The following is a 25,012-nucleotide window of genomic DNA, read 5'->3' as shown; positions in this document are numbered from 1 at the left end:
AAGCCTGATTTAACACTATTTAACTATAGTATATTTCTATTGCTTATAACTGGAGCCAAAAGTATAATTTGCATTAATGGCTAACATATATGACATCAGATACTGTGGGTGAAATGTAATAGATTCAGAAAGTGAGAGATTTGGTAAGAAATCTCAATTTTTTTTTTAAAGCGGCAATCATTTACACTGCAAAATCAAACCGGTTTTGCAGTGTAAATGATTGCCGCTTTAAAAAAATTGGGAATTTCTAACCAAATCTCTCACTTTCTGAATCTCTCATCCTATTAAATTTCCCCCAGTATCTATATACTATATCATACTAGCATCATTACAGCTAAGCCTATTATCAAAATCAATAACTAAAATTTGCATTCTTTTACCAATCCATTAAACTACAGTATTGTATAAGTTAACATTTTTTTTTTTATTTCAAATGCAGGAGCCGATTTATTAAGCTCAGTGATGTGATAAACTGTCCGTTTTTTATCACTGGCCAATCAGCTCCTAACTGTGAAGTTACAGACGTGGTTTGAAAAATGACAGGTAGGAGCTGATTGGCCAGTGATAAAAACCAGACAATTTATCACTTCACCAAGCTTAATAAATTTGCCCATGAGCAGTTACTTGTTCATTGGGAAAGGGACTTATTTTAGCAATTGGTAAAAAAAAAATGCACATGCTTTTTGCTTCTTACAGTTGTGTAGAATACGTTTCTACCATATAAATAAGTGATAATTAAAGAGTAATACTAACTTGAGGCTTAGCTAACCTAATCCTTCTGCCAAGTGTCATTCATTTAAATTGCATCTCATTAAAAATCAGACTGGCTCATTCACCACATGACTTACTGTAAGCCACGGTCTTGACCCTTTCACTGACAGAATAGTACAGGACATGTTTGAAAGCTATGCAGAGCCAATACTGACGAGGTTACCGGAGTTCCACTGAAGTGTGTGTCTTTCTAATTATGTGTGTGTGTGTATGTAGTATATATGTATAAATGTACACATAAAAGTATATATATATATATATATATATATATATATATATATATATATATATATATACATATATATATATATATATATATATATATATATATATATATATATATAGTATATGTGTCTGGAAACTATATGTGTGTATCCATCTATCATATTCTGTGCTTGTGATGATTGATGTTGCTACAGTATTTCAGATGCTCTGTTGTACAGTTATGGTTAATTGCAGTTATGCATATCCTTGTAAAACTGCTGTAATGAAGCTTTATTTTATGACTGCTGACAGGTCACTTACCTTCTGCTACTGCCTAAAGCATCGGAGGAAGAAGAGCAAATGATGCAATACTCCCAGTTACCACCAGTCCAGGGAACACTGCTATCCGGAGGCAATAAGTGTTTCCTGCCAAATCTATTGAGCAGCTGTTCCATGGTCTAATTAAGCTTTATTTTGGGTAATTAACACAGATTGTGCATATAGATAGCAGTGTTCTATGTCAACATTCTGTTGACCTTGTCTTTATGGTCAAAATAAATTCTGGTAGGCAAAAATACATCTTTATATTTGCCTATTTATGAAGTTTACGTTATATGTTACATAGAGAGTTATTGGCTGTTCACGGAGGACAGTGCCTTGATTGGAGGTAGATGAACATGGCTACAGAGAGAGCCATATTTATTGTATATTTAATATAAGTAGTTGTTTTCCAAATAGTGTTTTTAGTTTGTTCCTTTCTAAGCCGTACATATCCGGCCTGGAGCTGAAGTCACACACCTTCCACTAAAATGTTTGGGCACACCTGGGTTTTCACTGACGCTCCCAGCTTTTTTTGTTTTTGCATGTCTAGAGGTTTTCTTCACATTTCCATTAAATGGCCGGTCACCACCCCCAGACGAAATGCGTCCATAGGCTAAAATGGTCTTGTGCCATCTGAAGCTAAATTCCAGAATGCTTTGTGTTTCCAATTTTGGTAAATCTGACAGCTGTGTAGCCCACATAGAACCCTGGTACAGGGATATTTAATATTTATATACAGTATATTCCCCCAAACCAGAGCTTTTAAGGAACACCCTGCAAATATAATTTGTGAAATAGGCCCCTAAACATGAAACTGTTTTCATAGACAGAGATCACAATATACCCAATATCCAGAAATATGTAATTACTGTTTTTATATTTCTGTCAAGGAGTTTTCTTTAGCCTAAAATGTATTTTAGGATTTGTAGGTCAAATATCAGTCAGATGCCAGGAGTAATTTTAGAAGTGACTTACAGACATAGTACACAGTAGTTGATAGTAGATTTTGGAGAGCTTAAAAACACTTTTTATTAGTCACCACTCACCACCTGTCATCCTGGAAGACTGCGTATAGTTATTCATAGCATGTTTCTGTCTTTGACTGATGGCATAGACACAATGTTGTTTTACTTTTATATTTTGTTATTGTGAGTGTCTGTGATTTATTAGATCAGTTTAAGTTCAAAAGACCATTTTGTAAAACTTGTATATATGTCAATCACAATGTTAAAGTGGTATTAAATTAAACAAACACGCAAGTATGTGAGTATTGGGATCAGTCTAAATACGTGCGTTCAACGTAACCCTCTAACAAATGTATAGGAATAGTACATACACCCACAATTTATTTGTAAATGAAAGTTTTGTTTCCGAGGTTCAGGCTTTTAAAAGGAATTTGGGGCAGCACGGACAGTGTAATGGTTAACGTTACTGCCTCACAGCACTGAGGTCATATGCTCAATTCCCACTATGGCCCAATCTGTGCAGCATTTGTACATTCTCCCCGTTCTTGTGTGGGTTTCCTTCGGGTACTCTGGTTTCTTCCCACAATCAAAAAATATACTGGTAGGTCAATTGGCTCCCAGCAAAATGAACCCTAGAATGAATGCGTGTCTACAAGTGGTAGGGATATAGATTGTAAGCTCCACTGGGGCAGGGACTGATGTGAATGTTCATATATTTTCTGTAAGGTACTGAATAATTTGTGTTTGCTATATAAATAACTGTTAATAAATAATAAATACATTTGTATCCTGAAGTCCCCCAACAGATTGAATATTGATAGATTTTCTGTGCAGGAAGATACAACAAAATGATTAAATCTGGCATGAGAAGTTACAAGCATCCACAGCCATACTGCGGGGAACCTTGCTTTTAGGGTCTAACTGATCAAGTCCCAAATTATCTGGGAAGACTTTAAGGATAACGACTCCCAAACAGTGTAGTAACAGTGCCACCTTCTAGGCCATTTGTCATTGTCGGTGGCACTGCTCACACACACCTACACAGAGCTGCCATCAGAAATTGAGGGGCCTGGGTCAAACAATGTAGGTAGGGCCCCTCCTGCCTGGGATGGACCATTGTGACCAGTGGATTGCAACTGGAACACTTGATTGCAGCCAGGCAGAGACAGCGGCAATTACATTTCACATATGGAGCCAGCCACAAGCCAATCAGAGCTAGTTGACCAAAAAGACAATCAAGCTGCCAGACCACAAGTTTTAATTGGCTCATGACCAGCTCTGTGTTTGAAAAGCTGTCGGCTCTGTCTCTGCCTGGCTGCCACCGAGTGCTCCAGCTGCTGGCACTGATCAACACCGCTGCCACCTGGGCCCCCTCATGCCCACCAGTAACCACCCCCCTTATGGCAGCCATGCACCTACATGGCCCTGCAGGAGAAGAAAGATCATATATGCTTTATTCTACAGTTGTTTCTTTTTATTTAAATCAGGCTTAATAGTAAATGTATTCAAAATAAATGTGAAAAACTATTCTGCTAATGGTTGGGTGTGAAGCTCAGTATACACCCCAACAACCCTGCGATCTTGCAATGAACTGATCTGATGTAACAACATGTTATGTCCGCACACACTACACAATCTGCTGTATGCTGACACGATTTGTTACAGGGTTAATGTTACAACATCATATGTGTCATCATCCCATCTGGAATGTGCTCTTGCAGGTTTAGTTACAGCAGGTGTAGTATAGGCACAGACTATGCTGAAGTAAGCCGAATCTTCTTACTGTTTCGTAGTCTCGGATTTCAGCATCATTTTTCCTTTTACATGGTAGGCCGTCCCCATTTACAGATTCAGGTCCTGCAGCTCATTTGCAAGCACACCTTTCGCAGCAATTGTCTCTTTCCCAGAGGATGCACTTACACTTTCACTCTACTTGCTGAGCACATACTCTGGTTGGGGCAGGGGTGGCCAAACCGGTCCTCGAAATGTACCCACCATTCATGTTTTCCAGGATACATGTGGATCTGTAGAATTTGTCAGTTAGGAATGAATGTAGCACATGTTTGAAAATACAATAAAAGTGTGATCTTGAGTAACGGTTAGGCCAGGGGTGTCCAAACTTTTTGCGACAAGGGCCAGATTTGGTGAGGTGAAAATGTGTGGGGGCCGACCATTCAGCCTGACATTCTTTGAATCATTAATCACATCAGAATGGTCCCCCACTCTGCCCCCATTCACTTGATGTCCCCCAGCGTGCCCCCATTCACTGTATGTCCCCCAGCCTGGCCCTTCACTGTATATTCCCCTGCCTGCCCCCATTCACTGTATGTCCTCCACTCTGCCCCCTTCACATTATATTCCCCTGCCTGACCATCCTTTTCTGTATGTCCCTCAGTCTGCCCCTCCTTTACTGTATGCCTCCCATTCACTGTATGTTCCCCACTTTGCACCCATTCACTCTGTCCAGTAGCTTGCCCCCCCCCCCCCCCCCCCCTCTCTGAATGTCAAGGGGTTGGATACACACCCAAAAGCCGCCAAACACATCTCACTGTGGCGGCCGGCACCTCCTCACTGCTGCAGACAGCAAGGTAAAGGCACGCTCCCCGGGACCCCACCTTTAGTGTCCTGTGCTTTGCATCCTGCATCTGGCTGGAGGCTGCGGGCCACTTGAAATTATGGCACAGGCCGCATTTGGCCCCCGGGCCGGACTTTGGACATGCCTGGGTTAGGCCAACCCAGGGCTAGGGCATTACAAGTATAGATATACATTCTATTTATGCCATAGTGCCACACGATTATTAATTGTATTTAAAAATGTTATGCATGGGCTGGTACGTCACAAATGTAAAAGCACAGTTATTCTTAAAGACTGACTTATTCCATTGATATGAATTTTACATAGGAATCCCATGTAATCTTTGATTCATGCTGCGCTCTAGCTTTTTTTGTACTAAACCAAAGCCGATATTTTTTTTGGTGCCTACTAATGTTGAAAGCCATTATTGAATTTAACAATTATACCATTACATATATAAATATATTATGCGCTTTTCTATGTGAAGTTTCAACATTAGAAATAAGTTTATTTCCATTCAAAAATATTTTAAATGTAATAAATTGTATGCAATATGATTAATGGCCAGTAATGGTATTGCTGTGTGATGCCCATAGGGACCACTTGTCTGGTCACTGCCATATAGTTGGGGTTTGTGTGATCCGCTATTTCAGCAGCATTAATCTTTGCAGCATAAAATCCTTGGCATAGACTTTCATCCAAACTTTTACCTAGCCGTCACATTATTACCATTCACATGTGAAAGGTAGTAACATTATTTACCCACATTTGTTTCTATTGGAGCATTAAGATATATCCATAGAGCAGTGGTTCCCAAACTGTGTGCTTATGCTCCCTGGGGTTCCTCAGGACACTTGCAGGGGTGCCTTGGGTTGGTGTACCAGGATCAATTTCTATTATTTATGGTCAATGGACCAGGCAAAACCAGTGCTGGTGGCTGCCAATCATAATATATGTGGACAAACAGGAGCAAATCCTGTCCCTCACCAGACAGCTGTGACATACTGTATACACACAATGCACTTCATTTTATTTTATATTTTTAGAAACATTTGGCCAAGGGGTGCCTTGAAAAGATTTTAATGCTCTAGGGTGCCGTGATTCAAAAAAGTTTGTGAACCACTGCCATAGAGGGACACTTTCTATCTGCTCTCATTGCCAGTAGTAAAATAGCCAACTTCTATTGGAGTAATAGATCTGCTGATCATTATATCATTACTGTTTTAAATATATTGTCTCTATGTGTGTATTTATTTTTTATTTGTATAAAAATGTCCTGACTCTCTATGCACTTTTGTTTAATATAATGCTTTAGAGGGATTTGCTGTGAAATGCCGGCGGTCGGAATTGCCGACAAGGGGGGCCGTGGATTGCCCCCCTTGTGGGCTCGCTGCGCTCGCCATGCAGCAGGCCCTGTGCCTCGCTACGCTCTGCGCACTATTTTATTCTCCCTCTATGGGTGTCGTGGACACCCATAGAGGGACAAAGTGCCGGTATTGCGGCGGTCGAGATTCCGGCGGCGGTGTTTCGTCCATCGGGATTCTGACCGCCGGCATATTGACCGCATCTCCTTTAGAGTATACTGTAATAGTCTGCAACTTGCAGGTGTTAGCAAGTTCCAGGTGAGTCTGCCTGAAACCAGGTTGTCTCACTGGGAATTTGCTGATATACAGTAGTAGCATCATAGTAGCATGGGGGGGGGGGGGAGGCTACATCAAGTGACACCATTCGATTGCGTAACACCAAAATGACTGCAGCTGTGATCACTGCTGTGAAAACACACAGGTCCACAGCTTTTTGCAGAAACTATGGGCGTTCCGGAGCCTCGCCGGCTCCGGTATTCAACGAGTCAGGGGCTCACTGCCCCTGACTGGCGAATTTGAGCTCCTGCAGCGGATGCCGCAGGGAGCCTGAGGACGGTGGCAGGCAGGGAGATGGAAGTCTCCCTGCCTGCCCCAGAACGTTTGTGGGGGGGAGGTGGGCTCCCCAGGAGCCAGGCAGCACAGGCTGCTCCCCCCGGGGGTGCCAGCAGGGGACCGGGTATATTCACTACACCCAATCATGCATATGTAATGATCGGGTGAAGTGAATATATGAATATCTAATGAGCGGCTCGGCTCCGGCCCCCTGCTGGCTGGTCTGTGTAAAAAAAAAAATATATATATATATATATATATATTTTTTTTTTTTTTAATCAAATATATATTCATGTGCTTACAGCACATGAATAAAAATAGCATGCCCCTCCTCAGAATAAAATTCCTGATTTTTTGACACCAATTGTAAAAAACAAAACACTTTATTTTAAAAGTTCACCTTCCACTTCACCATAAAAAGATAGCGATTGCTACTCAGTGAATCATGGCGAAAAAAACCTTGAAATGTATTCATCATCTGGTCATTGAATAGGGTGATTCACTGTTTTAGTAAGAAATTCGCCTTACAGCACAAAATTGCCATAAAAACCTGGCGAATCAGCCTCATTGAATACCGCCCTATGTGTTTTTGTTCATTACAGGGTAAAAATGGGCTCTAATAGGCTAGCCCACTAATACCATTGAGTAAAAATAACATTAAAAGCCCATTTTTGCTATGTGTTTTTTTTTATATTATTAGCTACTTTCAACACTATTATTTTGATATTAACCAACTAGAAGTTACTGAGTTCAATTTATTCAAAAGAAAAAAAGTGAATAAACAATTCTAGAAAATATTTATTTAGTTGCAATGCTACAAGTTATTTAGGTTAGCAACTGGCTTATTCAGTCATCTGTGATATATTTCTAACATTTCATTTACTTTATTCACAAAGTTTATTTTATCTGTTATATACTACATGTTTAGAAGTAAAAACACTGAATTTCTGCCTATTAATCAAGCTCAAGTTACAAATAAGACTGGAATGTGAATGGCATTGTACATTATATAAGAAAGAGCAGGGCGATGTATTTTCTATTGTAATTTTTTGTATCTTATGCAATGCAGCGATATTTAATACACACAAAATCCATATGTAGAGTATGATTGTATATCTAAGAAAATGTAAATGTTTGCATTTGGCTGTAGGGATTATTAAAGTTTTACACTACTTTCAGCATTAAGTATAGATAAATGCAGCTAATAAAACATTCCTTTGCTAATTTTTCTCTAGTGATATAATGGTGTAAAACTTTTATAAGTATTGTTGCCTTTGGGTCAACTCTTTCCATTTGATAAATGTCTCCATTATCTTCCATCAGGAAACAATTCCTAATAATTTGTCACTGGAATGACAATATTAAATGGTAGTAGCTTTTGTGGGAACTGTCTAGTAATGCCAATATATTACACATAATTTATGTCCATTTAACTTTGCTGGACTTTACTGATAAAATAAACAATTTATACTATAATATTGTTTTACATTTAGATATGGTACTTTAAGTGGAAAAGTTTTATTTTTTGTTTACATTTTTAAATAACAACTTGTGTATATATATATATATATATATATATATATATATATATATATAAATTCGGGTGGGGAAGCACTCCAGTACAATTAGAGTGAAAGACGGTGCCTTCCAAACGGAGATCCCCGAGCAGGAGCTCCAAAGGTATGTCAGGACAGGCGGCACTCGTAGAAAAGGCACATTACAAGCAAGTAGTGCAACGTTTCGATGTCTTTATTGTTCACATCGTCCTCAGGCTATAACAAATGTACAGTCAACGGAACTCACCTAAATACCCCCACCGTGATGAAAAGCGCGTTCAGGTGTGCAGGCTCCACGGCGGGAGGAGGACGCCCAAATAGTGACGTCATTCCCTCACCTGCCGGTGCCATAGCAACCAAGAACGCTACACTTCAATTAAAAAAAACTTTAAAAACAAAGACAAAGGTAACAAACTCAATACATCAAAATGGTAACACTTACAAAAATAGATGCTTATAAGCAATACATTGTATAAAGTGCATAAGTAAATACATGATAGGCAATACATTATAAAAAAGCATGTAACTATATAGAAAATGTCATGCATAAATCACAAAAAGGAATGCAGACCCAAATGTTCATTTAGGCCGCCTGGCGCAATCGTATTTAAACGAAAGATCCATTTGGATTCAGTTTGCAGAAGTTTACGTGAGCGGTTCCCACCACGTATGCTGGCGGGTACATGATCGATGATCATATATCGTAAGGTAGATGGATTATGTCCCGCCAGCATAAAGTGCCGGGCTACCGGCTGGTCACTGTTTTTTGTGGCAATGGCCTCACGTATCGCATGGCGATGTGCGGCCATGCGAATGCGCAGGTTACAGTCGGTCTTGCCGACGTAACTTAAACCACACGGACAAGTTATTAAATATATAATGTGTGTGGTAGTACACGTGACCCGGTGTCTAATCAAAAAACGTTTACCACTGAATGGATGCCTGAAACTGTCACCCACTACAAGTGAGCGGCAGGTTATGCAATTCAGACAGCGGAAACATCCATTTTTCAGAGATAAAAAAGATGCTGAAGAATAAGCCTCATTGCCACTGCTGGAAAGATCAGCATGCATAACCCAATCGCGAATGTTGCGACCACGGGTGTAACATGGCATGATCCTGGTGGCATGCAAGCCAAGGTCAGGGTCAGTCTGGACAATCGGCCACAGTTTTTTACACACCCCCCCGATGTCTGAACTAGCTGTGCTAAAGTGGTTAACCCAAGGTAATTTAAGGGTACCTACATCTTTGGTTTTCTTATTTAACAGCTGATGACGGGGGATGGCCAAAGCCCTGCGCTTGGCTTGATTTAGTAACTCAGCAGCATAGCCTCGTTCTGAAAATTTCTCTGCCATTTTGTCAATTTGTATGACAGCTTCATGGTCAGAGCTACAAATACGTCGGGCCCTAAGAAATTGAGAATAGGGTAACCCGAGTTTCAGGGGTCTTGGATGAAAAGGTGTCACAACTGATTACACATCACCCTAAATACACAGGGCCGGATGTGACATTGATTTGTGATTTATTACGCATGATTCTGACTTGTAATTATTTCATCTTCGATAAATCTTTTTATCTGCAAACATCGGGCTGTGCGATGGGGTCCAATGTGGCCCCATCGTACGCTAATGCCTACATGATGCATGCAGAACAAGAGATATTTTTTCTTAATCCTTTAGCAGTTGGTCATGTTAAATTCTTTGTTCGATACATCGATGATGTATTCCTGCTATGGTCCGGTGGCAGGGGTGCATTCGAGAAGTTTATCGACTCACATAATAAATCCACTAGTCCCATAAAACTAACGTACTGTATTGATGAGCATACTGTTAATTATCTGGATGTTGCAGTAACCCGTGATCATGATGGTTTCCATACCACTCTTTTTCAAAAAATGACTGACAGAAATACTGTTTTGCACGCAGCTAGTTTTCATCCAAGACCCCTGAAACTCGGGTTACCCTATTCTCAATTTCTTAGGGCCCGACGTATTTGTAGCTCTGACCATGAAGCTGTCATACAAATTGACAAAATGGCAGAGAAATTTTCAGAACGAGGCTATGCTGCTGAGTTACTAAATCAAGCCAAGCGCAGGGCTTTGGCCATCCCCCGTCATCAGCTGTTAAATAAGAAAACCAAAGATGTAGGTACCCTTAAATTACCTTGGGTTAACCACTTTAGCACAGCTAGTTCAGACATCGGGGGGGGGTGTAAAAAACTGTGGCCGATTGTCCAGACTGACCCTGACCTTGGCTTGCATGCCACCAGGATCATGCCATGTTACACCCGTGGTCGCAACATTCGCGATTGGGTTATGCATGCTGATCTTTCCAGCAGTGGCAATGAGGCTAATTCTTCAGCATCTTTTTTATCTCTGAAAAAGGGATGTTTCCGCTGTCTGAATTGCATAACCTGCCGCTCACTTGTAGTGGGTGACAGTTTCAGGCATCCATTCAGTGGTAAACGTTTTTTGATTAGACACCGGGTCACGTGTACTACCACACACATTATATATTTAATAACTTGTCTGTGTGGTCTAAGTTACGTCGGCAAGACCGACTGTAACCTGCGCATTCGCATGGCCGCACATCGCCATGCGATACGTGAGGCCATTGCCACAAAAAACAGTGACCAGCCGGTGGCCCGGCACTTTATGCTGGCGGGACATAATCCATCTACCTTACGATATATGATCATCGATCATGTACCCGCCAGCATACGTGGTGGGAACCGCTCACGTAAACTTCTGCAAACTGAATCCAAATGGATCTTTCGTTTAAATACGATTGCGCCAGGCGGCCTAAATGAACATTTGGGTCTGCATTCCTTTTTGTGATTTATGCATGACATTTTCTATATAGTTACATGCTTTTTTATAATGTATTGCCTATCATGTATTTACTTATGCACTTTATACAATGTATTGCTTATAAGCATCTATTTTTGTAAGTGTTACCATTTTGATGTATTGAGTTTGTTACCTTTGTCTTTGTTTTTAAAGTTTTTTTTAATTGAAGTGTAGCGTTCTTGGTTGCTATGGCACCGGCAGGTGAGGGAATGACGTCACTATTTGGGCGTCCTCCTCCCGCCGTGGAGCCTGCACACCTGAACGCGCTTTTCATCACGGTGGGGGTATTTAGGTGAGTTCCGTTGACTGTACATTTGTTATAGCCTGAGGACGATGTGAACAATAAAGACATCGAAACGTTGCACTACTTGCTTGTAATGTGCCTTTTCTACGAGTGCCGCCTGTCCTGACATATATATATATATATATATATATATATATATATATATATATATATATACTACAATCATATTATTATAATTTAATTTCGGGTTGTCATGATACCTAGCCTTGCTGTGGTACTGTATATTTATGACATTTTTTTTTTTTATGTTTATTCAATACATATTTCCCAGACTGGCTGTTCTGTCTGTGCATGGGCTCTTCAACACAGTGTTGAGTAAGGAGTATTAATTCCTAGAAAACTCAGTGGGGTCTGACCTGCAGTCTATTCAGTACTGTATGCCTCAGATCAGTGGTGTAAGTTTATACAAGCTGCCCAGAGGCAAAATAGAAGGTGTTGGACCGCCAGTGACTTCAACTTTCACATGTGTTCATGTCCCAGTGACTCGCCAGTGGTGCATCTGGGAGAATAAAGATTCTTTATGGAGCTAATTGTGGTGATACGATATCTTTATTTGTAGGTGCTGGCTTAAAATTATAATTATTAGAAAAAATCACAATGCTCTATTAGTGAGCACAGCAGTAGCTTACTATATAAACACGTTAATCTGTATCCTTCAGCTCAAGGATGCTTTTGAGTCAGCAGTGACTGTAGCAAATCTCTATTACATGTCTGAAATCTTCATGAAATCTGTCCTACTGTAATTCAGCAGCACCCTTTCTTAATGCCCCTGTGTCAGTTGGAGCCCAGTGACTACTGCCTAAAATGTCCCTGGGAGTTATGCTACTGTCATATGAGATGTAGAGCAAGGAACATTTTTGGTTGGGGGAGAGGGGCAAGATATAATTTAATTTTGTTACACCTACAGTGGTTAGACAATGAATAACAATTTTTGTTAGGTTCTTGTTTTTTATTAAATAATGGCAAATATGTTGGCAGGTTGGCAGAGTATATAGCAGTGCTTGTGGTGTTTGTTAGACAACACTCTTTTGGAGGCTTAACAAGGAATTGTGGTTTATTGTAGTGAGGAGCACAAAGTTAACAGGGTAGTCAAGGGTTAACTTGCACATACAGAATATAGCAGGTAATAACACGCAGGTGTACATAGGTGTATGGGTGCAGGTACTTATTGTTTTCCTGTAGATGGATTTACAGTATGGATGGATGTCTCTCATAGAGTAGAAGTCTGCACAGCCTGCAGACTTGAAGCTTGAGGTCTGTGAAGGATGACAGCGGGGATAGCTGTGAATTATGCAGCTTTTCGAGTCAATTAAATGCTGACCGCTCATTGTATGCATGCTGATTTCCCCCCGCACGCATGCGAATGGATGTTTTGCATCCGGTGAGGTCAGCTGCCTGCCCCCAATGTCACCGATGAATTACCATGGGAACGCCCAGTGGTTTCATGGTAACGCCCATGAAGCGCTAAGCGTTCCCATGGGCACGACCCATGCCTGTCGCCCCACGCCCCCCTGTCCGCACTGCTGAGTGCAAACAGGCCAGCAAATAATCATTTTGCTGCACCCGTTCACAAAAATCACTGCCCTGTGCTGCCTCAATGTGTTTCTTATATCTCTTTTCTACTAACCTGAAAATCCTGGGTTTTTCATTTGAACACCTATAAATCTGGATATTTTTCTTAATGTAAAAGGAAATGACGCAGATCTCAGACCCTGCACTATACCCAGGTCTGGCTGAAATCTTACAATTTGCCAGGTGATGGACCTGGCACTTTCCTGGATCATCAATAGAAAAGAGGAATTAAGTATCAGGTATCATCATAATGCCAAAACTAAACCAGTCAGTCAATTAGCTGTCTTTTATTTGTGATTGGTTGCACCTTGTTGCCTTTGCCAAGTGACCACAGATTAGTTTGATCCCACAGGATCTGGGCAGATAGGGGATTCCATCTTACCATCAGTAAATGCCTATTATTTACTATACTGTGAGTGGTTATATTTCTGCCATCACTAGGCAAGCCTAGTTTTGTGACAGTTAGTCACTGTTCAACCACCAGAGAAGAAATACATGTTCAATAAAAATAATCACTTTCACTTTCTATTATTACCTGCTTATTTAGTTTGTTATTCTAGATAATGTATTATGTTTATATGACATGGAAAGGCAGGACTGATTTAAAGACCCCTGTTATACAAGGAATGTCGGTCCACATTCATATATGCAGCTATGTTTTTGAACCTTGCCTACTGTCATGTATTAATAATAATTAGTTATTTCTACAGTGCACAAACACCTCACAGCACTTTATGGTAACTATCTCAGCCTTTTGGGTATCCCGTTTGACCAGTTGTATGTGATTTGGGATTGCAATGTATTTAGCTATGGAGAAAGCATTTGATACTGTGTTAAAATTAAATATAACCAAATGCAACCTTTCCCCCATAAATCCTGGTCCTAAACTGCCACAGCTGTTACTAAGTCCACATATTCATTGTTAGTTACTACGTTTTTTTTTTTTTAAAGAAATGTATGTACTTTAGCAACATGGTAACTATATGGTTAATTCTGTATTTTTTTACTGACCTTTACAGTTACAGCAAATGTTAATATATTCACTAAATTCTTAAATTCACTTTGTCAATCACTTGTTAAGGATAAATACAATGTGCTCATAGCTTTCGATTGATATGTAGAGTAGTAGCTGTTGGAAGGGAAGGCAAGCTTTGGTTGCACTAAAACAAACTGCCTTTGTTTATTCACATAACAAACACAATTGTGTGATTGGCACCTTTTAAACAACACAACTGATTTCTAATGGGATCTGCATAGAGGAGAAGCCATTTGACTGGTGCCAAGATAAGGGCTTATTATTTACCTTGTACAGACAGTTCCTGAGTGCATTCCACATTTAACAGTCATGTTTACTGACCACTTCAATTAGTATGGATCCAGCCTGAGCTGCTGTTTTCCTATCATTGCTCCCTATTTAGCTGTTTAAAAAAAAAAAAATTAATTGAGGGTGGTTCTATTAAAATGTTCCTTTAATGATTGAAACAAATGTATGTATCCTAATTAAATTGTTATTAAATGTAAACATTAGTAGTTCAAGATACAAATGTATTTATACTGCCAAAATTGTATAATTCACTTATTCACCTGCTATTTTATTTGATTGATTTATTTGCTGTTATTTAAATTAACAAATTAGATGTATTGCTACTTAAGTTATTTTTGCAGTGTTAATGCTAAAACACAGAAACTATGACCTCCTAGATTGCTTTAAATCTGGCATTATATATGATCTTGAGGGGTTGCAATCAATCAAATCGTTACTGGGTATTGTATAGTAAATGTGTATTTGGAAGTTGATCATCATTGCATACAAATAACTGTGTGGCACGTCATCCAAAAATAGGCATGGTTATTCATAGTTGGAGGATTGGTTGCATGGGTAGTGATGACTTTATAGATTTTACCTTTGTTAACATTGGGATGTATACTATTATTTTACAGTGGAGTAAAATCAGAAATGTATATTTATTTAAGTATTACTTTTACTATTGTTCTGCCTGTTTTTACCATTTAAAATAATGTTTGTGACACGTACTAAAAAATAGACTACAATACTAGATAGATCTTTTTCAAGTCATAAAAACAAAAACAAAAAAGTTCTAAAAAACATAAATAAGTGAATACTGGTGCTACTATACAAATACATTCTTCAGTGGCCTGATAGAAATTGCAAGGCTACAAATGATATCCTACATTTTTTTCTATTTTTTTAAATTTTTATTATTATTGCCAGAAAGCACTTTACATAAACATAGCTATGTAATTGATGAGGTTGAAAAACAACTATCACTCTCAAACTTTTTTTAAATTAAATTCTAATGCCATTGATTCAGAATAAGGAAAAAAATATCTGTTCCAATTTAACTTCACTGGAGTAAATATAAGTTGTTGCCAGTTTCATAAAGTAATTGTCAGATCAATTCCCTAGATTAGTATTTCCCCAAACTCAGTCCTCAAGGCATCATAAAGCTGTGTACACACGGGGGCGATAGAGGCTGAAATCACTGGAAATATGGTCGCAGGCGACCATATTGCCAGTGATGGGAGTGTGCCCCAATGATAAATCGCCGGGTGCGCGCTCCCGTTTTCAGCCCCCTTCTAATTGCTGCTCGCAGGAGCTTGGCTCCCCCGGCAGAGGTTCCCTTTCATCAGCGACCATCTCTGGTATATGTATGCACAGATTACTTAATCAGTATCACAGTTAGTTTAATTAAACCATCAGTACTCAACCATGGATATCTTTAAGGAATCCTGCCCAAGATCATTCACATTTGTATTGCAATTTGTTTAATATATATGTACAATATGTATATCATTCTGTATGAAAAAGCCCTTTTTTAATCAGCTTTCCAGGTTTTCTACTGCACCATTTATTTACCAGCATTTAATAAAACTATATATTATGCAGGGGTGACAAGGGGAGAGCATGGACACAACCGGCCCTGAACTCTCCCAGACCAGCTGCTGTGTTTTACTCTCTCCCATACCATGGGGTTTTTCTTTTTTTTTTTTTATGTGCTGACATGTGCCGACAGGCAGTATTTCATTCCCTACCATCCACTAGGGAATGGTGGGAGAATAAAATAGTTTACCCGAAGCATGGTGAGCCGATGCAGTTCTACGTTTCAGTGTCCATGTCAACTGTTTCGAAACTCGGGACAAAAAAAAGTGAACCCCATGTCGACCTTTTGACTGTTGAACCTTCCCCATGTCGACCTAATGACCCTGTTGATCTAATGACCCTGTCGACCTAAACCCATGTTGACCTTTAGTCATGTTGACTTTGAAGCATGTCAACTTTGTGGTGTCAACCTAGTGACTGTCGACCTAATGCTTGTCTGTCTAATGATCCCATTCCTTCTATTCACATGACAATGTCTCCTGGTACGAATTTATGTTTTATTAAGAGGGGTTTAAGGAATGAAGCTAGGAATTAGTCTGTTAATGAATTGATATTATTGAGGGTATGATTTTCCGTATTTAATTTTAATGTATAGCAAATCTGCAAACCTTCCTTTTTCCTAGTCTTCTCTCTGATACATTTATCAATGTTCTTGTCAACCAAATTAAACTACTTAATAAATATAGTTTAAATGCAATTGCTTAGTGTTTACAGCTAATGCTAAATATAATTCTGAAATGTTGGTGGCAGTTAATGAATAGTTCAAGATTCATGGTGACTTTAATATACAGTTAAATTTTCAATATTTTTATATCGCTCTGTGTTATTAAAAGGGAACTCCACACATTTATTTAATTCCTCCTTCTGCAGTGCTGCAGATAAACATATTTTGTACATTGCACTAACATAACTTCTGGATATTAAACAATAGGCTAATGAATATTAAAACAACTTCTAAAGATTGTCAGGGTTTTGTTGTACAGTATGTTGCTTATCACTGATTGTAATGTTTCTAATAGGGCCTACACACATCCCGATTTTGGCCAGAGATATAGCATGCCAGATTTAGCATAGCAGATTTCCTTTGAGCACAAAATCATCTATATTGCTTAGAACGTGCAAAATGTGTCAACGATATGCCTCAGCGATTCTGCTTAGGGATTTAAGCATGCCAGATTCTTCTTGGGCTCAGGGAGTGTCCAGATGAGCAAAATCGGTGGTCACTTGAGCACAAAAAAAAGACACCACACAAAAGGCGCCCGATATGCAGGGTCTTGCTAAACGATTTTGCTAGATTGATGGGACATGCTCATTCTTCATCTTAATGCGATTTAGACGCGCGGGGCCGCGCATCTATATCGGTTTAGCCCCCCCACACACACCGATGTATGCTTAGTTTCTGAGCGACCTTGCTAAATCGCTTAGAAAATGGCACAAAATCGGCATGTGTGTAGGCCCCATTACACATGAATGATCTGACAATCTGTATTCAGGATTTTTGCTATATATAATATATATTTGATTGACTATCCATTTTATCAATAATTTATGTAATTACATGAGGGGTTATTTTTCCTTCTGTCTATGTCCTTCATTTTACTTGTTGTTTGTGCGTTTTGTATAAGGATCTTCTCAGTGTGCGTGGAGTGAAGGTTTATATGTCCCCTAAAATAATAGTATATAATTATGGATTGTAATGGGAGCACCCATTGGGGCACTTGGAGATATGCGCCACTGTGTTACTGGTCTGACTTTTGTGTATCTTTGCATGTCTCTGTGTTTTTTGGAGCCACGCTTCCCCTCCTGCTGGCTGACAGCGCAAAGGTTCCGGGTCACGCCCTGGTACCTGGACCGCTTGCAGCAGCTGACCGTGGAGGATGGCATGGATGTGGCATGGTGGGAGTCACAGGACAGGTGAGATCTCCAACCCATTTTTGTATATATATCGCCCATGGTTCTTTATTTAGGTGATGCCCTTTGATGAAGGTGTACTAACACCAAAATGGCCTGTCAGGGCTCTTGGAAAGAAACTGTATTCTTCCATGCTGTCTTCAGGTTGTTTGTCTCATACTATCATGATAATTAACCAATGCCTTTAATTAAATCATCGAGTTTATACCAAAAAGTTTTATTTTGCTCTCATCTGACCACATGACATTCTTCCAATCCTCCTCTGGTTCATCCAGATGGTCACTGGCAAAGTTTAGAAGGGCCTGGACATGTACTGGCTTAAGCAAGGGGACCTTTTGGGCGCTGCAGGATTTGAATCCATGATGACGTAGTGTGTTACTATCGGTAACCTTTGTCACTGTGGTACCAGATCACTTGAGGTCATTGACCTGGTCCCTCCATGTAGTTCTGGGCTGATTCCTCACTGTTCTCAAGATCATTGATACCCCACGAGGTGAGATCTTGCATGGAGCCCCAGGTCGAGGGAGATTGTCAGTGATCTTGTATTTCTTCCATTGTTTATAATTGCACCAACAGTTGATCTTTTCTCACCAAGCTGCTGGGATATTGTCGAGTAGCTCATCCCAGCCTTGTGAAGCTCTACAATTTTGTCCCTGGTGTCCTTAGACAGTTCTCTGGTCTTGGCCATGGTGGAGAGGTTGCAGTCTGAGTTTTTGAGGGTGTGGACAGATGTCTTGGTACTTGTTTCCTAGCACGGCCACAATCGCGGGCATCGTGTACCTTTAAGTTAAGGTACACGATGCCCGCGATGGACCCGATTTCCTTTGTAATCAGGTCCATTTTGCCGGCAAAGGGAAAATCGCGGGCATCGCGTCGGTCGCGACCATTAACATTGGCCCCGAGGCGACCGACGCGATGCCCGCGATTTTGCCATAGGCTTCAATGTTAAAATATTTTTTAACATTGAAATCGGGAGCATCGCGTCGGTCTTGTGCCATTATAATGGCACAAGATGAGATGGACTTGATTAAGTCCATCTCACATAGTAAAAAATGTGAAATGGGCCAATATGACCCATTTCACATTATATATGTCCCTGTCGTCACCCCACAATTGACGTGAACCCGAAGAGTGGTGAGCGCAGCGAGCCCGCGAGGGGCGGCGGTGCGCGTCCTCCGACCTTTTCATTCCCCTACTATCCACGTCGGCGTGGAGTTGAGAATATAAAGTGTGGCGAGCGCAGCGAGCCACCGAGCCCGAAGCGTGGCGAGCGGACGCGTATACCTGTGAAGTTATACACGTCCCCTCGCGGGGCTCGCTACGCTCGCCATGCTTTGGGCGCGGTGGCTCGCTGTGCTCGCCACACTTTATATTCTCAACTCCACGCCGACGTGGATAGTAGGGAAATGAAAAGGTTGGAGGACGCGCACCGCCGCCCCTCACGGGCTCGCTGCGCTCGCCACGCTTCGGGTTGGCGTCAATCGTGGTGTGGGGTTTACGGTCTAAAATTGGGGGTCTAGAGAATATTTTACATTGAATCCAATGTAAAATCGGGTCCCAGGGACCCTATTCACATTTGATTCAATAAAAAAATCAGGTCGGTCGCGTCAGTCGCATCGCATGCGACCAAATCGCATGTGATGCGACCGACGCGATTTTTCCGACACGACCACCACGATGGTAACGAGTGGAGGATAGAAGAGCTTCTTAAAGAAGAGTAACAGGTCTGTGAGAGCCAGAATATTGCAGGTTGGGAGATATTTATTTTCCACAAGAATATACAAATACATTGTTTAAAAATCATATAACGTGATTTCCTGTTTTTTTTACACATTCTGTTTCTCATAGTTGAAGTATACATACTGTATGATGGATATTACAGGCCTGTCTCATTTTTTTAAGTAGGTCAACTTTCACAATCGGTGGCTGTCCAAATACTTTTTTGCCCTACTGTATATATCATTGTCTGACCCTGCACTCACATGGTATATATGAAGAGTGTGCGTTTCCCTCTATATGTACCTATATGGAAGAAAAAACCTTATTACAAAAAATAGCAATCCCTTACTGAAAGGCCAGATAGCTATTGTTGTCTGCCATGGACTATGATCTCATCCATTCTTTCCTCCTTCCAGCACTAAAGTAGTTAATTAAGCAAGCTGCTTCTATAACCTTGAAAGGCCATGTTTTAGGAATACTTATTTCAGAAATTGAAAACACTCGGAAATAAGGCCTTGTAACATTGCCAAATGATCAATTTCTTAATTGAAAATGTCCTACATAAACTAAAATGAGTAATACAGACCAAAATGAATTGCGGTTTAGAAGGTGAAGTCAAATTTACATTGGATTTCCAGTTAAATAAAAAAAACTGTGCAGTTCTCTTAAATAATAAAAATATATTCATGATGTACTTTTAACGATAGGGTGTCACAGCAGCAGTTGAATGAATTGCATAACAGACACGCACCACACTTTTGGTCTAAGTGCGACACAAACTTCTTGGTAGTTCTTTACTGCATCATATTTTACCAGGGCCCGATTAACCAATAGGCTGATTAGGCTGCTGCCTAGGGTGCCAGGACATTGCAAGTGACAGTGGAGGAAAAAAAAATAAGACCTAATTTATTCCAAGCATGTTATATCACATGTCCCGATGTACTGTGGTGGGGGGCAAAAAAGAGGATTTGTGGTACACAAACATTAGATCCTACATGCCAGTTGTATAACTTTTGTTACGTGCACGCTCATACACATGTGTTAAGCAGCATTACAAGGGGAGCTACATGTGTATTAGCCTAGGGCAGCTTGAACCTCTAATCAGGTCCTGAATTTTGTAGATGCCCATAACTTATTTTACCTTTCAAACAACAAGTAATACAGAGACAGTCCACCAGCATCTCTCAGTAAAATGCCTTTACTCTGGTTGTCTGTCTACGCCATTAGGACAGATGCAGGGTAACTGGAGACATCAATATTTTCCATAACTACAACTAATGGCCTTGCAATCAAAATGCAGTCTGCTAGCCATGTTTTGTACTGTATTTATGATTTCTTTTTTGGACTATGGACTGCAAAATGATCTAGATTAAGCTGTGAGCCTGATACCATCGTCAGTATTTTGATAATTTCTATATTTTATTATTATTTATTCCTATTGGGAATGAATGCTAAGTTCCCCAAACTAGCTTTCCTTCATGGTCAAACAGGCATTAAGATATACACAGCTGACTTTTCCTACTTGACATACTAATATTGATGTTTGCATATGTCTCATATTTAGTCTGTACTGTCTGCCAGCAAGTTCACTGATGAGTGCCTGCTGTCATTAAATTATCCTAGTCTTCCATTTACTTCCTAATCTTTTCATTAAGTAGGAAAAGCACCCTTGCTTCACAAAGAATGTTACAACAAATCACAGATGACAGACACTGACAGTTGTGGCTCTCAGTGTTTCAATTACTGTGTGGTTTCTGGCGGAAGCCTTTCTGTCTGAAACTGGTCGGTTCTAGAAGACCCAATACTTACTGTCTGTGCTTCAGACAGCATGTGTCTGGAAGGTTATTATTGGAAATTTGATTCCTGGAATCCCTGTATCACTGTCCCACAACAGCTGCAGAGATTGCTATGCCCTCTGTCATACCACTGGATGCAGTACACAAAGGAAGCATTATTGTAGACATTATTAATGCAGCATATAGGTTCATACATTGAGTATTTAAATTAATATTAAAACATGTTTAACAATAAAAAGAACACATTTCTAATAGTACTGTATATGTAGAGTTTATTCCTGGATTTTGAATCCTCGCATTTCACCTATTGCACAGAAAACAAAGATGAAGCCTGTTAATCAGAGCTATGATTTGATTTGCAATATTAGGGTTTAAACACCATAAAGATTCATTTAATCAAAGTTGTTCTACCACAATTAACCACATACACATTGGGCAGAACAGTAAAGGTGCCCACACACTAGAAAGATTTGGTACTTGTTTCCTAGCACGGCGCCCATCGCATCGTATACCGTAACACTAAATAAGGTATACGATGGTATGCGATGCGATGCGACGCGATGTTGTCCAATAAAATATTGCATTGCATCGTTTGCCATACAAAGGCATATGATGCGATCGTATACGATTTTTGATTGTACAAGCACCCTGATGGGTCCTAACAATGTGAAATGGCCCCCCATAGTCAACGCCACCCCCCAGGATAAAGGCCAACGTCCTCCGACTTTTTCATACCCACACTATCCACATTGGCGTGGAGTTGATTTTAGATAGTCTGCGCTCGCAGACAAATTAAAAACTAATCCAAAATATACAAAAGAATAATTAAGTGAAAAAAAACACTAGAAAGTACAAATCCAGTGCAATAATTACCATTTGTTGAAGCCAATTTTCAGAAAAATGATGTCGCAGTTAAAAATCGATACAGGTGACCGCGAGCTAACTGCATCTACGACACACGTGTCCACAATGACTAAACTCCGCACGTGCATGCCCATATATACCTTTTATCGATGGCGGGAAAGCGATATAGAAACTCCCACCATTCACCTCATAGGTCTTTTATCGCAAGGAGGAGTTACGCGTCATACAAATTTTGAATAGCGGGAAGAATGAACTAAGCGATAAATTAACGCAATGCGAAATAAATGATAAGATATTATTATCGCCATGCGAAGCTGTGACGGAGAACATTGAATACCGCCCATTATCTCCCTGTAACACCTGCCTCCCCTGTCACCTGCTACCTTCTTGTAACACCTGCCTTCCCAGTCACCCATTATATCCCTTTAAGACCTGCCTGCCCAGTCACCCAATATCTCCCTTTAACACCTGCCTCCCCAGGCGCCTGCTATCTTCCTGTAATACCTGCCTCCTCAGTCACTTCCTATTTCCCTGTCGCCCCAGCCGCTCACTACCTCCATGTCATCCATGCCTCTCCAGTCACCCACTGTATCCCTTTCACACACTATTTTCATGTATCAATGGCATAGGCAAATGCAGGGGGGTTTCTGGTTGCCCATAACCCCCTCCCCCTCTTGGCAAGTGCCTTAAATTATGACAACAATAACACTGGTATATCATATGATCAATAGAGCTGCCACCACATCATGCAGTGTAAGGGACAGAGCCAAGCTGCTGCAGATGCCTAGTGTACCAGCTTTTTATACCACATTTACTGTATGTGTGGATCTGAGCCCTCAAACATTGCAATGGACCAGAGAGCAGCTGCCAGGAGGAAGAATCAGGAGCCTTACCATTAAGTGGGAGATTGTGAGCTTAGAAAGTGCAGTACTGGTTCGATTATGTTTGTGTATTTATTTATTATGACATGTTAACCTTTTCCTGACCACTTATCTTATTTAAACGTTTGAAACAGCCTGTACTATAGACCATATATACTGTCAAATATTAATACTGCATTCCATGCAGTATCCAGTGTATTAAAAGATTTTCAGGGCTGTTACCGCTCCCTCAGACTCCCGTACTTACTCCAATGTGCTGGAGAGAACTTGGATTACATTTGGAAACCCCCCTCTAAAAATCCTGTGTTTGCCACTGAATGGGGATACTATTATGAGGCTACAATAGGAAAAGTCTATTTGCTCATTTAGGCATAGCAGAGAAAGTATTATAAGAAAAAAGACCCATAAACAATATTGTTGTTGACCAGTATAATAGGCAGGCATCGGGAATACCTGTGTAGAAAAATAAGAGCAGATGGAAAACAAGATAATGTCACTGCTGTAAATGCAAACATCCCAAGCTTATCCCTTAGCATTGTCTGTTATATAAGTGCCCTCATAGTTCTTCATGGGCATATAGCATGTTGTATTATAGCATTAACAATGTAATCATGGCCATACTAACTTTGAATGATATGGTTGAATTATGCATTTAAAAGAGAATCTCAATCCTGTGTAAACTATAGGATAATATAGCTATCACACCTCCTGTGTTATGTGATAACATTCAGAATAAGTGATAATAGCCCAGCAGGAGTGATCTGCTGTGCCCAACATGTTATTTTTAATACCAAATGTTGTTTTATAATCATTACAAGGATTATATGCAAAATGTAGATGTCACTGCTGAACAGCAAAACCAAGGCCATGCACATCAGGGGGGTACAGAGAATAAAATAAGTGTTAAAAAACCCAGTACATTCTTTGTAATATTCAACTATAAAAGTAAATCTAATCATTTGTACATTCATCTGTTCATTTAGTTTAAAATCTGCGGGAAGATTTAGAATGACGGCGGCAACAGGAAGAATATCATCCCAATGAAGTCATTCCCTTCAGGCAAACTAAAACTCATAACCAGTCCATTAGTTTAATTTTAAATATATGCTCCCCACAATGTTTCTTTAATAGATTATATCTGTAATAATATTGTTGCATTACAAATGGTTTAAGAAGTAGATTTACTTTCATTAAATCTTTGCTTTCTCCATAATTTCTTTTGAATGTTTAATATATCATCTGTTATTTTTTAACTTCTGTTTAGGTGGAGATCGAGAAGTTGGACTATCATCACTACTTGCCTTTGTTCTTTGATGGGCTTTGTGAAATGACACATCCTTATGAGTTTTTTGCTCGTCAAGGAGTCCACGATATGTTAGAGCACGGAGGACCAAAGATTCTACCTGTCATTCCACAGCTTATTATACCTATAAAAAGTAAGTGCAGTATGTAGGTGAAACTGACTAAATGTATAATATTTATTTACAGTCTCTTATATAGCGCAGCAGATTCCATTGTGCTTTACAATGGTAGACATTGATAAAACAAACTGGGTAACAACAGACAGACTTGGAGGTTAGAGGGCCCTGCTGCAAGCTTACAATCTATAGGGATATAGGAGGGAAACACAAGGACAGGCACCAGTAATAGCATAGCAGTCCCACCAAGTTACAAGTCCAGAAGGGAAGCTATATAATACATAAGTGCCTCAGAGGGTTATGCGTGAAGAACTTAAATATGATAGGCATTATAACATACCTGCAAAACCATAACTTTTCTATGATTTGAGGATGCCAAAACTCAATAATGTTATTTGTACTGCTATCATCTTTTTTAAGCATTAAAAAAAATAATGTTACTGAAATTGAAAGTTCCTCTAAGAATAAAAATCTCCCTGTTATTTTGAT

The 25,012-nt window shown here is 39.9% G+C and overlaps 1 protein-coding gene across 1 annotated transcript in view; it reads left to right on the top strand.

The window, feature by feature from the left end:
- PACRG (parkin coregulated) overlaps positions 1–25,012 on the top strand; it is a 583,836-nt gene that overhangs the window by 322,393 nt on the left and 236,431 nt on the right. Inside the window, exon 3 of the mRNA XM_083176499.1 lies at positions 24,370–24,541. Within this exon, the coding sequence (XP_083032625.1) occupies positions 24,370–24,541 (172 nt within the window). The remainder of the gene's footprint in view (positions 1–24,369; positions 24,542–25,012) is intronic.

Source organism: Crinia signifera, chromosome 3 (genome assembly GCF_055691185.1).
Source record: "Crinia signifera chromosome 3, ASM5569118v1, whole genome shotgun sequence".
In the NCBI taxonomy this organism is placed as follows: Eukaryota; Metazoa; Chordata; class Amphibia; order Anura; family Myobatrachidae; genus Crinia; species Crinia signifera.
The sequence above is the reverse complement of the archived record's forward strand: the minus strand, read 5'-3'. Positions and strand labels throughout refer to the sequence as shown.